We start from the raw sequence: 12,022 nt of genomic DNA on the forward strand, positions 1-12,022 counted from the left end.
TTAACCTTGCTTAATAAGGCCCTGGTCCAGTTGATATTTTAAGAGGGCTACTCTGTTCTACTCTGTTTTCCCAGAGGGACCTAGGCACGGAGACCCTCCGTAGCACGCAGACCTGTTTCCTGAGGGGTAATGTTTCCCTTCCCTGTGACTTGCCTCTTGGGGGCTGTGTTCTGATTTTCCTGCTAGGCCACTTGTTGCCCTGGGCTGGCTGCTGTGCTTGGCAGTTTTTAGTGAGGGCTGTGATAGATGCCAGGAGGTGAGGGGAAGGGCTCTAGGGGCACTCAATCATTGGACAAGCAGACTCAGTGATGGATGAGCCTTCCCTCCAGGGAGTTTTGGATCAGAAGTCCAACTGATAAGTTTTTCCAGAATTGAGTAACCCAGAAGCAGTGTCAAATGGATCTTACCTCTTATGTGGCTTTTTGTATTGATTTTAAAAGAAATTCTCAGAGGCAGTTCCACGTTTTACTAGAAGCACTGCCATATCCACAATAGACTTAGTTATATGTGACATGAATTGCTTTAGAAATAACATTTGATGAGAGGGGTGAGAGGAAGGAAGAGAGGGTCTTAAAAATATCCCTATCAAAATATTTTCTTTCTTCTAAGTATTAAAAAGACACAATATAACCCTTTCTTTTTTCAAATGATCTCATAGCTGCTTATTGAGGGGAAATACCAAATGTTTCTTATTTTTTTTGAAGACGCTTCTTCAGTCCTGATGATTCATGTTCATATCATTTTACTCCTGACTACAGAGGCTCTGAGACAAAGCTATACCTCAAGTGATATGCTGGGGTCAGAACAATTCCCATCCTGAAGGAGGGTGTGCGACCTTCTTTATTCCTCCTTCACCACCGTCCTTGAGCCCTTGAGACGGATGTGAGTGAGTTTTTCAGTCCTCATGCAAAACAACCATCTAAACATAACAGATGACATCAGCTTGGGCTTTTCAATTCCTGGATGGCAGCAGCGTGTTAATCCAGCCTTCATCCTGGATTTCATAAACTAAAACAAGACAGCCTGGCAGGAGGACAGCACTGCTGCTGGGTTGAGGAAATTGATGACGGGAAAGCATGCGGGCAACTCAGTGTATAAAACTCATAAACTTGTAGGCAGAGGCTCAGCTACCAGTTTGGACGGCTGCTTCCCACCAGCAAAGACCATGACAGGGGAGCCGAGCCTGACACAGCTGGGAAACATGAAGAGCGTCTTGCTGCTGACCACGCTCCTCGTGCCTACACACCTGGTGGCTGCCTGGAGCAGCAATTATGCCGTGGATTGCCCTCAACACTGTGACAGCAGTGAGTGCAAAAGCAGCCCCCGCTGCAAGAGGACAGTGCTCGATGACTGTGGCTGCTGCCAGGTGTGCGCTGCAGGGCGGGGAGAAACTTGCTACCGCACAGTCTCAGGCATGGATGGCATGAAGTGTGGCCCGGGGCTCAGGTGTCAGCCTTCCAATGGGGAGGATCCTTTTGGTGAAGAGTTTGGTATCTGCAAAGGTAAAGACCCTTTACCTCTCTTCTCCCAGGGCATGCTGAGAGCTTTTAGCCAGCTTGGGAGATGAGGTGGCTTTGCTCCTCAAGACTAAGAGGGAAAAGGCAGGTGGGTTCTTGACAAGGTACCACACAGGTATTGTCATGGGTAGAGATGGAAAAGTAGCAACTGAGACCAGTGTGCAGAAAGGCACAGAATGAAATGTGGGATTTCACTCGTTACCTTATGAGATCACAGAAAGAAAGTTGCAATGGAAGATTGTGTTGGCTCATTTTCTGGAAAACTTTAGAAACTTGACAGGTAATCTGTTAAGGATGGCTTAGGTGCTCTCTCCTCTGAGAGGCAGTGATTACAAAGGTCTATGTTAGATAACCTCTTGGAATCGTTTCTAGCCCCCAGATTTAGTGATTCTTTGATCTTGAAAGGGTCCACAGGCTGGAGGGCCCCTCTCAAGATCAAATATTTCTGATGAACGCAAATGCACTTTATGGAACAGAGTGAGCTAAAGTCATCTAACAAAATAACTCATTCTTCAAAGAGGGTCCCCTGAAGTATAAAACAAACCTCATCTGACTTTATAAAGGTTTTGGTCATCTGGAAAAATAACAGATGGTGTTAAGACAAGGAAAAATAACAATAAAGAAAAATAAAAACTGGAAGTCTGTGAAGAATGAGGTTGGCCACTTACACACTTAAAGAAAAACTTTGTCAGGTTGAAATTATAGCTAAATAATGTAGTTAAGTGTTTGTAGAATTTATTCTAAACTTAGTGACTGTAATTTAAAATGTTTAACATTTTAAAAATGTTTAGAATCAAAAGAATGGTGATTTAAAAATACTCTATGTATAGATACCTCATGATCTCATTATGAAGAGCTATTATTAAGATGCAACACATGTTATAACCCCATCCATTAGTTGTATAATAAAGGAAGCTTTCAAAATTATAAAAAGGACTGAGAAATTTCTAAATAATTCTTATGGTTTATGTTTTTAATACTATTATATTTTTATGAATGATATTCATCCAGTATTGAGCTAATCTCATTAATTCTACTTCTTTGACATATAATGTATAAATTAATCATCTTTTAATTTGCAAAACATACAAAATTAAGAAAACAAATTCTTGAAGTATTAGGAGAGTTTTATTTTTTGCTTAGTTTTTTTTTGTTTATATACAATAAGAAATAGAATGCTGAGAAAATATTTTGTTTGGTGAACAAATAACATATGTTTCTTTCAACTGCATAGAATCTGTATATTTTATAAATTACAGGGCTTATTGACCAAGAAAGTACTTCACATAAGGAAATTAGGGAGGAAGTGGTTAACACAATCATACTCATGATATATCACATGTATGCAGTGGATTGCTTTTTTGCTTGGCATAAAATGCCTTTGTACATGTGATTGTAAATGTACAATTACATATGGGCAAAGAAAAAAGCTGTGTGGCATCTGGAGTCTTTAGCACTGTAGTATTTTACTGAATGATCAAGGTACTAAAAAGATATTTAAGATTGCTCTTTTTGGCTTTCTTCAGGTTGCTGATGAATCTAGTTTTAAGCATTTTCTCTCTGCTGGAAATAGGAAACTGTGTGAGCCTTAGCAGCTCGAGATAGAGATAATGCATTTTGCCATCATCTCCCTCCTTCAGCTTTTTAAAAGAACATCCACATGAAAACTGTAACCTTCAGCTGCATATCCAAATGTCTTCTAAATATTCAGATGTCTGTCAACATCTTGCCTGGATAACAATCAGCAGCCAACACATATTTAATGAACACTTACTATCTTCCCAGCACTGTTCAGTACATCAGGGTATACACTAGAAGTATCACTGGGAATTTGGTTAAAGTGTTAGTTTTCAGTATCACTGCAAGCACAGTCAAATCCCAATCCTGTGTGCTTTCCTGAAATAGGCCTTTTCAGGATCCCTTTTTAAGATCTCTTCTTCCCAGCAGAGAGAACAACATTCAAAACCAGGTTCCTCTGTGATCCGAACCATATTGAAAAGAGCACCCTTAGATCTCTTTAAAAAAAGATATCTCGTTAATGAGTCAGTGGAGTACTAGACTGCTAGAGACTCAGATGCCTTACGATTTGTTCTTTACGCACCTGTGATTTACAACGTATTTTCACAAGAGAATAGTCTCTATTCTAAGTCTGCTGGTTTTAAGGGTTGGTTAGTCTACTGAGATGCTGTTTATTCTAAAAACAGCATCTTAAATAATTTAATGCATTTTAAATGAATGACTTTGTCCTCTTTATTTCAATGTAGGATTGTTTTAGCATAAGTATAGGCACTGGAGTTCTAAAAGCTTCTAGTTCTTGATAGGTGTACAAACCCTCAGGGAGTATAAGCCCTCAGCTTTCTTGTTCATTTAGCATCTTGCATGCTAGCCTTTCAGAAGATTTTACTAGTGAGCCCTCTTAACTACTGAGGGAGCCAGGCAAGTTGTATGGCCTGCCATTTCTACAGATAAGGAACTTGATAGGGGTTGGAGCAGTTGGAGGATTGATTGCTTCATGGTGAGTAGGATGATAGCTCTCTTGGCCCTGATTAGTTTGAAGCCCTTTCCTATACACTTAAAACAATAAATTGTCAGTGAATACAGTAGATTCAAAGATAGCATCACAGTTTTAAAACTCTTTGAGGAGTTGATGCATATATGTCTGTTCAATTTCCCACCTTTGCTGAGCTGCTATAGAGGTCATGTGTGAGAATCTATTGGTCTCTAAGCAGAATATAATAAAGACTGGTCCGAGGAGACTGGTTGTATGTAGCTGTCTTCAGAGTAACTTTACCTCATGACGCTAAGCCCGAGGCATCCATTATCTGGTCTTAACGTGTGATTTTATATTTATGACTCTAAGTTTCAACTTTCAAATCCTGGGTTTGGAGAATTGGATTTTATTTTACAGTCAAGATTCATGAGGTTGGTTCAAATCATAAGGCTATGCACACAGGGCTGTTAGGATGGAGACGTATTTACAACAAGCAGTGCCCTCTCCAACCTTTCCTTTGTCCCCAGAATGTCCTTATGGCACCTTCGGGATGGATTGCAGAGAGACCTGCAACTGCCAGTCAGGCATCTGTGACAGGGGGACGGGAAAATGTCTGAAATTCCCCTTCTTCCAATATTCAGTAACCAAGTCTTCCAACAGGTTTGTTTCTCTCACAGGTAAGCCCTGCTTGTGGTATAAGCATTGGAACAATAGTTTCATTTCGGTGTGAATAACTTAGAAAATATCTATGAGTAGAATAAGATATGGATTGGAATGATTTTGTTTCCTTTGCTTTTCTCAGGGGATTGGTGGGTGGTGGCTGAGTTTGGTTGCTGTTTCTGTTTTTCTAAAAAGAGCCCATCGATAATTTTGATGTTTATATATAATTTCTCATAAAGTTTACCTAATTTAAATGTGATTTATAGGAGGATAAATATGATTGATTACTGAAAATCTGTAATAAAAAATAATCAGCTGAGATATACAAAGTTCTTTAAATTCTTCAGTGATCTGTTTTGTATATTTACTAGACAAAACTATTTATCTCCCAACTTCACATAGAAAAATACTGTGAGGAATTTATTGGATAAGCTTTAAGAGCCAAGATAGAAAATATAAACTTTTTTTTTTAACCAAATGAAAGCATTTAAATGGAATAATTCCAAGTGTGTGTTTTTATGGGTTTTGGAGAGGTTAAGAAATAGTATCTGTGATTGAAACTTGGGAAATGAATGAAATTCATGTGCTGCTTGTTAGTCCATGTGTATTTTTTATACAGATGTTAGAATGTGAGGAATACACAACCTGTGAGATAGTGCTATGTACATAATCATTTATCTTGTTGCATAAATGGCCAGTACAGGAGAGCTCCATTAAATTGAAAGTAGCTCATTTAAAGCAACATGCATCATCAAAGCTTAGGCCTCCATTGCACAGAATGGTGACTGTCACTAATAATTATTATTTATTTCTAAATTGCTAAAAGAATACATTTTAAATGTTCTCATCACATACAAAAAAGTATGTGGGGTGATGGATATGCTACTTAGTTTGATTTAATCATTCCACAGTGGAGACATATATCAAAGTATCACAATGTATCCCAAATATATACAATTATTATGTGTCAATTAAAATTATATTTAAAAATATAAAAAATAAACAAATAAAAAGCCCAACATATAGTCACAGAGACTGCTAGTATCAACAAACTGTATACATTTTTTCCACCACAAATATAAATAACAATCAAGTCCATTTTATTTAGTTTTTGTTTTTGGTCTTTTGAACTCCAGATTAATAAAATGTAAACTATTTGGCAAAGGTGCTTCTTTTCTAATTTTACCTCCTTCTTAGATATGTGTCAACTAAGCGTGTTAAAATAAAGGAAAATATTAAGCTTTTAAGTGAATTCTTAGTTTTAAGTATGGTGGTGCCCATACCAATACTTACATTATAGGTTACACAAAAATATTTCCATATCGAAATTAGGCATTGAGATTTTTCTCAGAAATTTTTGGAAAAAGCAGTCGTTTTCTCTCTTTTCTGACATAGGATATTTCCTTCCATTAGCTAAAGGTGCAACCAACAAAAGATGATTATTCGTGTGATCTTGGTATACCTCAGTCAGCTTTAGGGTAGAGAGCAGAAACCCTAAGGACCTCTTGGAGAGGCTGCTTAGGGGCCTTTTGCTCATGGAACTACATGAGACTTCCAGGTTCATGTGCTGGAGTTTACAAGAGAAGCCTTGGGCTTCAGTCCTGACACAGGTTTCACATCACTCTGCACAAATCTGTTTGGGCCCAGCCTTTGAGAGCAGGCTAAATGGCTGCAAGCTTCACCAGTGCTGGGACCCCCAGAGACGAGCTTGTCTTCACCTTTCCACCTTCTGGCTGTAGCACTCTTGTCAAACGTGCTTCCTGTCCCCAGTGCTCCACTTAATGTCCTTTTTTTGGCAATGAACTTCCCAAGTTGGAAGTTCACAAGTAGCTTTTTGTTGTGGAAGGTCTTGGGGGAGTAAGATCTGGAATGTTCACAGACTCACACATATTCATCTGCTGGGGCACGCTCATCTTCTTAAAGCATTCCGTGTCAGAATGTGCACTGCCAAAGCAAGCACACCTCACTATTCCTAGAAGTAGACAATTTCATTTTAGCAAATTCCAAATATTGCAACGTTTTCTATGTAGAAAATTAAAGTTTCAACCAACAAAAGATGATTATTAGTGCAATTTTGGCAAATCTTAGTCAGGTTCAGGATGGAGAGCAGAGTACTCTAACGACCTCTTTGAGAGGCTGCCTAGGGGCCTTTGGCTCACGAGACTATGTGAGGCTTCCAGGTTCATGCGCTGGGGTTTAATTATTAACATGTAGAGCGAGAAATGTCTTTGTGAAAGTTTTGCCCATTGGTCTGCCTTTTGCCTTCTGAATGCAGCAAAAGCTAATCTTAGTGTGAGAATCTAACTTGAGGCCTGTTCATACAACATTTGCCCATTCCATAAATAGTTATTCGGTGCCTACCGTATGGCAAGCACTGTCCTAAGTGCTGGAGATATAGCAGTGGGCAAAATAAAGAACCCTACCTTTGTGAAAGTAGAATTCTAGCGGTGGAATGAGATAATACAGGAGGAAAGAAAGACAAATGCATGTATAAGATAATGTCAGATGCAGATAGGTATACAAAGAGAACAGTTCAAGGGGTGCTATTGTATACGAGGTGCTCACTGATATAGAGCAGTGAATACAGTTAGCATGGAATCTTAAACTGATTAAAGATTTCCTTGTACATTCCACGTAAAACAAAAATAAAGCAAAACCGTGCTGTCTTTGAGCTACAGACATTTGGACATGATCTGTGTTCCATCTACTTTCAGAGTATGACATGGCGTCTGGAGATGACAATGTCGTGAGAGGAGTTGTGAAGGGGAATGCTGCTGAGGCTCCCGTGATGAGGAAATGGTTAAATCCACGCTGATCCCGGGTGCGATTTCTGAGAGAAGGCTCTGTTTTCGTGATTGTTCAACACACAGCCAACATTTAAGGAACTTTCTAGATTATAGCATAAGGACATGTAATTTTTAAAGACCAAACATGATTTATGGTGGATCCAGAAAACAAAAAGTAGGCTATTTACAATCCATAACATGCATGTGACTGAACACTTTTAGGTATTTGTTAAATATTTGAATGCATATAGATTCGTTAAATGTGTGTGCATAGCAACACTGAAGAACTAAAAATGCAATTTAGGTAATCTTTCATGGAGACAGGTCAACCAAAGAGGGAGCTAGGCAAAGCTGAAGACTGCAGTATGCCCATGAGTTCTTTGACTTAAATGTACATTAATGTTGGAATGAAGAGTCAATGGCAGGAGAAGGTGGGGAGGGGGTGGGAGTGGGAAGTATAGTATTTAGCTTTTCCTCGTGGTAGGTAGCTTCTGTAGAATTTAATTGTGCCTTTTTAAAATTTTTTGACTTTGGGAAAAAGTAAAAATAAAACAACCAGAAAACCCCTGAAGGAAGTAAGATGTTTGAAGCTTATGGAAGATTTGAGTAATACACAGCTTTGAATTGAGAGCAATTTCAAAAGGCTGCTGATGTAGTTCCCAGGTTACCTGTATCTGAAGGATGGTTCGGGGGCAGAGGACACACAGACACTTCCATAAATGGCCTTAATGAATGCCACCTCAGAGATACAGCTAAGAAGTATTTTACCCATTGGTGGTTTTTGTGTGTATAAAGGTAAATATTTATATATTTTTTATAAACAAATGTGTTATTGCAAGTCATCCTCCCTCCCCATATTTATCATCCTCTTGAGGAAAGAAATCTAGTATTATTTGTTTAAAATGGTTATAATAAAGCTGTGACTCTGTAAGGTTTTCAAACATCTGAGCATAATAAATTTATTATCAGTAATTATAGTAATAACAGTAATAAGCATAAGAGAAACCTAGAAAAATAGAGTCACTTTGGATTTCAAAAATGTCAAAAAATGAGCAACAGAGAGTCTTTATTTAAATGTAAGTGCTGTGATTTAGGTGAATTTTCAACTTAAAGTAGAAAATAACTTTTTAGGAGGTTTGGAAAAGAAGAGTCAATTTTCAGCAGGAAACAAAAATATAGTTTATTTTCATATTTTTTTCTTTTAAACTTGGTTGAAAAGTGGAATTAGGAGTATATTTGAAAGAATCTTAGCACAAATGAGACTGTTGTACTAGATGTTGTCAGGAAATATTTCAGAAGTATTTTATTTGAAGTGAAAAACTTATTTAAGAATTATTTCACTATTTACCTGTATTTTATTGTTGAATTTGGCCAACTGAGTTGTGAATGTGTGTGGGAAGGCCTTTGAATGTAAGCTGAATAAGCTGTTAGGTTTTGTTTTAAAAGGACAAGTTTATTATTGTTCAATAAAAAAAGAACAAGATACAGCTGTTCTATGTTGATTTGTGATTTTGTTTAATTGCTAAAAGTGATTTTAACAATTCATTCAATAAGAACTCTCATGTGCATATTGAAGGGCAAGCTCTTCAACAGAATTTTCTGCTCTGGATATGCCTCTTCTGTCAAAACAGGGGGTCAGGATATTTGCTTCCCTGCCTCACATTTTTGGTCGACACATTTTTCAGAGCTTCCTAAAAGTAGGTCCCAATATATTAACTCATTCTGCAGAACAACAAAGGTAAACATGTCTGTTGGGATCATCAGTTAGCTTTAGAGCTGAGGCTTGAAATAATCATTTCTATTTTGCTGCATGGATGTCTCTTTCACATGGCATCGAGGTCCTAAATTTAGAGCATCTTTTCTTCTTTGTTTTGTGTCCTCTTCCTGGACTTTAACATTTAAATGGTAGAAACATTGCCATTAAGCAGCTATTGAGTGGTCCTTTGCACTCTTCCAAGTTCTGTGAGGAAACCCGAATAATTAAATCTCAATCAGTTGTTAGCTGTTTGACTGAAGATTATAGCTCTAAAAATGATGAACAATTTTTAGTTTGATCAGTGGGCTTCTCATTTATGTTCCCACTCATAATTAATACTAGCATTTTATTTTCATATATTTTCTAACATTTTTGAAGATGGTTCCTTTTTTAGAATACATAGCCAAAGCCAAATCTTTCGGTACCTATGAAAGAAGAGAATATTTTACAGCTTTGAAGCTTGAGTATCATATTCAAGAACAGTATATGTTCGTTCAGCCTTACGGGCAAATTATGAAAACATTTTAGGTCGATTGATAAAAATGCTAAAAAAAGGGCCGGGTGCGGTGGCTCAAGCCTGTAATCCCAGCACTTTGGGAGGCCGAGGCGGGTGGATCACGAGGTCAAGAGATCGAGACCATCCTGGTCAACATGGTGAAACCCCGTCTCTACTAAAAATACAAAAAATTAGCTGGGCATGGTGGCGCGTGCCTGTAATCCCAGTTACTCAGGAGGCTGAGGCGGGAGAATTGCCTGAACCCAGGAGACGGAGGTTGCGGTGAGCCGAGATCGCGCCATTGCACTCCAGCCTGGGTAACAAGGGGGAAACTCCGCCTCAAAAAAAAAAAAATGCTAAAAAAAAAAGTCATATAAGAAAAAGCATTCTATTTGCCTGAATTAATATATTTTATAAGATGGTAGAAATTGGGTGTGAATGAGATACAGTTAGATGAATGCCAGATATTTAAATCCTTATTAACTGAAAATCTCTACTTTCGCCTATGTGCAAGAAAGTTTGAGGCTACTCTGGCAGGGAGTGAAGTTATTTAAAGATCTGTCCTCGCGGTTTGAAGCCCGGCCACAGTACAAATGCTTCTCAAAGGAAGTGTGGACAGAGGAACAAGAGCGAGGCTAGAGCAAGACTCTGTTCCTGGCTCTGCAGTAACCACCTGTGCAACCACAGGCAATACAATCAGATGAAACTGGGCCCATTTGCTTTGAGTGGCAGGCATGATTTCTAGCTGCCCAACTTCATGATACTGGGTGCTCTTCATGGTTTTCACCCTAAAAGCTAGTACCTGTCTATCCCAAATTGCTCTGTAGTCTCACAGCTAATCTTCATAGCAGTGGTCTCCAAAATCTTCAGATCTGTACACTGCTGACTGCATAGTTTTCAAGAACAAAATTTTTTGAGCATGTAATTTCAAATGATATGCACACCATCATATTAATATATTATGTTCATTATAAAACATACCCTCAAACTAGAAAATTTTAAAACGAAGACATAAGAGATATAAATAGAAGTTTTGAGATTTTCTTTCTACATTTCAATGGACCATTCCAGAAAACACTTGGGAAACAAGACAATTCTGTAGATCAGTGGGCCCAATCTCATTTGATATCGGAGAGAAACCAAGCTGAGGCACAATAAATTTCTGAAATGAATGGATGATTGGATGAATGAGTGGGTGAAAGGTAGACAGATGAAGGTAGGAAGGATGGTTGGGAAGAGGGATGGATGGGTGTTAGATGAATAGATGACTGAAGGGATGGTTGGTGGAGGGAGGGATGAATGAAGGGATGGATGGATGAGTGAATGAATAAAAGGATGAATGGATGAAGGAATGAATAAAGCATGTAACAGGCCCTGTGTCTTCACCAGAGCAGCTGCTCAAGAAGCAGACAGCCTTTCCTTCCCTTTCATCTGCCAGATCCCTGCCTGCCCAGCTACTTATCTTGCCTGCTGGGTTGTGAGGTGATTGAAAAAGTTGGGAGCCTACACAAGTTAGTGAAACTGACAAACAGGGTTGTTCAAAGCAACGAAGACAGGAAGTGCTTCTCCCCCAGGCATCAGGGATATCACTAGTGGTAGCAAAAAGGGTAAGATAATTCTCATAGTCAGACCAGGTTGTCATTTCCTGTGAAAGGCAATTTGGGAGGACTGCTTTTTGCATCCTGCATTTTATTCCCTCTTCCACCCGGTCTCCCTAGTAGTAAAGGATCTGTAGATGTCATTCAACACCATACAGATATCTAGAGGGAGAAGTGATTATTTCCAATTTCCCATCAGTTATCCTAGTCATTAAACTGAGACTTAGAATTAAAAGGTGTCTGACATAGAGTGTGGTTCTCAAACTTTAGCATACATCAGAATCACCTGAAAGCCTTGCTGAAACACATATTGCTGATTCAGCAGGTTTGAGGTGGGATCCAAGCATTTTCTATTTTAAAAAGTTCCCAGGTGGTGCAGATGTTGCTGGTCTAGGGATTTATACTTTGAGATATAAGAAAATCTAGATTTTTCTAGAAAGGAGATAAACTAAGGGGTGATCAAAACTAATCATTGTTTGGTCTTATGAAAGAATGCATTGCAATATATCATAACTAGCTGGTACACTTTACTTTTTTGAAAACTCTTATTTTGGAGGAGGGGGCTGGATCTTTCTCTGTTGCCCAAGCTGGAGTGCAATGGCACAATAATAGCTCATGCTAACTTCAAACTCCTGATCTCAACTGATCCTTCCATCTCAGCCTCCTAAGTAGCTAGGATTACAGGCACACACCACAACCCCCATCTGATTAAAGTATT

The 12,022-nt window shown here is 38.6% G+C and overlaps 1 protein-coding gene across 2 annotated transcripts; it reads left to right on the top strand.

Moving 5' to 3' along the window:
• The first annotated feature begins 757 nt into the window (after positions 1–757).
• On the top strand, positions 758–8,942 carry ESM1 (endothelial cell specific molecule 1). 2 transcript variants are annotated; one of them, XM_032280907.1, is made up of 3 exons: positions 758–1,502; positions 4,536–4,668; positions 7,383–7,468. In XM_032280907.1, the coding sequence occupies exons 1-3, from the start codon at positions 1,064–1,066 to the stop codon at positions 7,387–7,389; spliced, it is 579 nt and encodes a 192-aa protein (XP_032136798.1). In that variant the 5' UTR covers positions 758–1,063; the 3' UTR covers positions 7,390–7,468. The 2 variants fall into 2 exon arrangements, with proteins under 2 accessions (XP_032136798.1, XP_032136793.1); XM_032280902.1 differs by having other exon boundaries at positions 768–1,502; positions 4,536–4,685; positions 7,383–8,942.
• The last annotated feature ends 3,080 nt before the right edge of the window (positions 8,943–12,022 follow it).

Source organism: Sapajus apella, unplaced genomic scaffold (genome assembly GCF_009761245.1).
Source record: "Sapajus apella isolate SASKATOON/1434 unplaced genomic scaffold, GSC_monkey_1.0 scaffold1, whole genome shotgun sequence".
Lineage (NCBI taxonomy): Eukaryota > Metazoa > Chordata > Mammalia > Primates > Cebidae > Sapajus > Sapajus apella.

What these genes read in the sequence shown, in the direction of transcription:
- ESM1 (XM_032280902.1), top strand. Translation starts at nt 1,064, where the DNA reads ATGACGGGAAAGCATGCGGGCAACTCAGTGTATAAAACTCATAAACTT. An exon ending in AGAGTTTGGTATCTGCAAAG is followed by an intron (nt 1,503 to 4,535) that starts GTAAAGACCCTT and finishes CTTTGTCCCCAG; the next exon opens with AATGTCCTTATGGCACCTTC. An exon ending in CAGGTTTGTTTCTCTCACAG is followed by an intron (nt 4,686 to 7,382) that starts GTAAGCCCTGCT and finishes ATCTACTTTCAG; the next exon opens with AGTATGACATGGCGTCTGGA.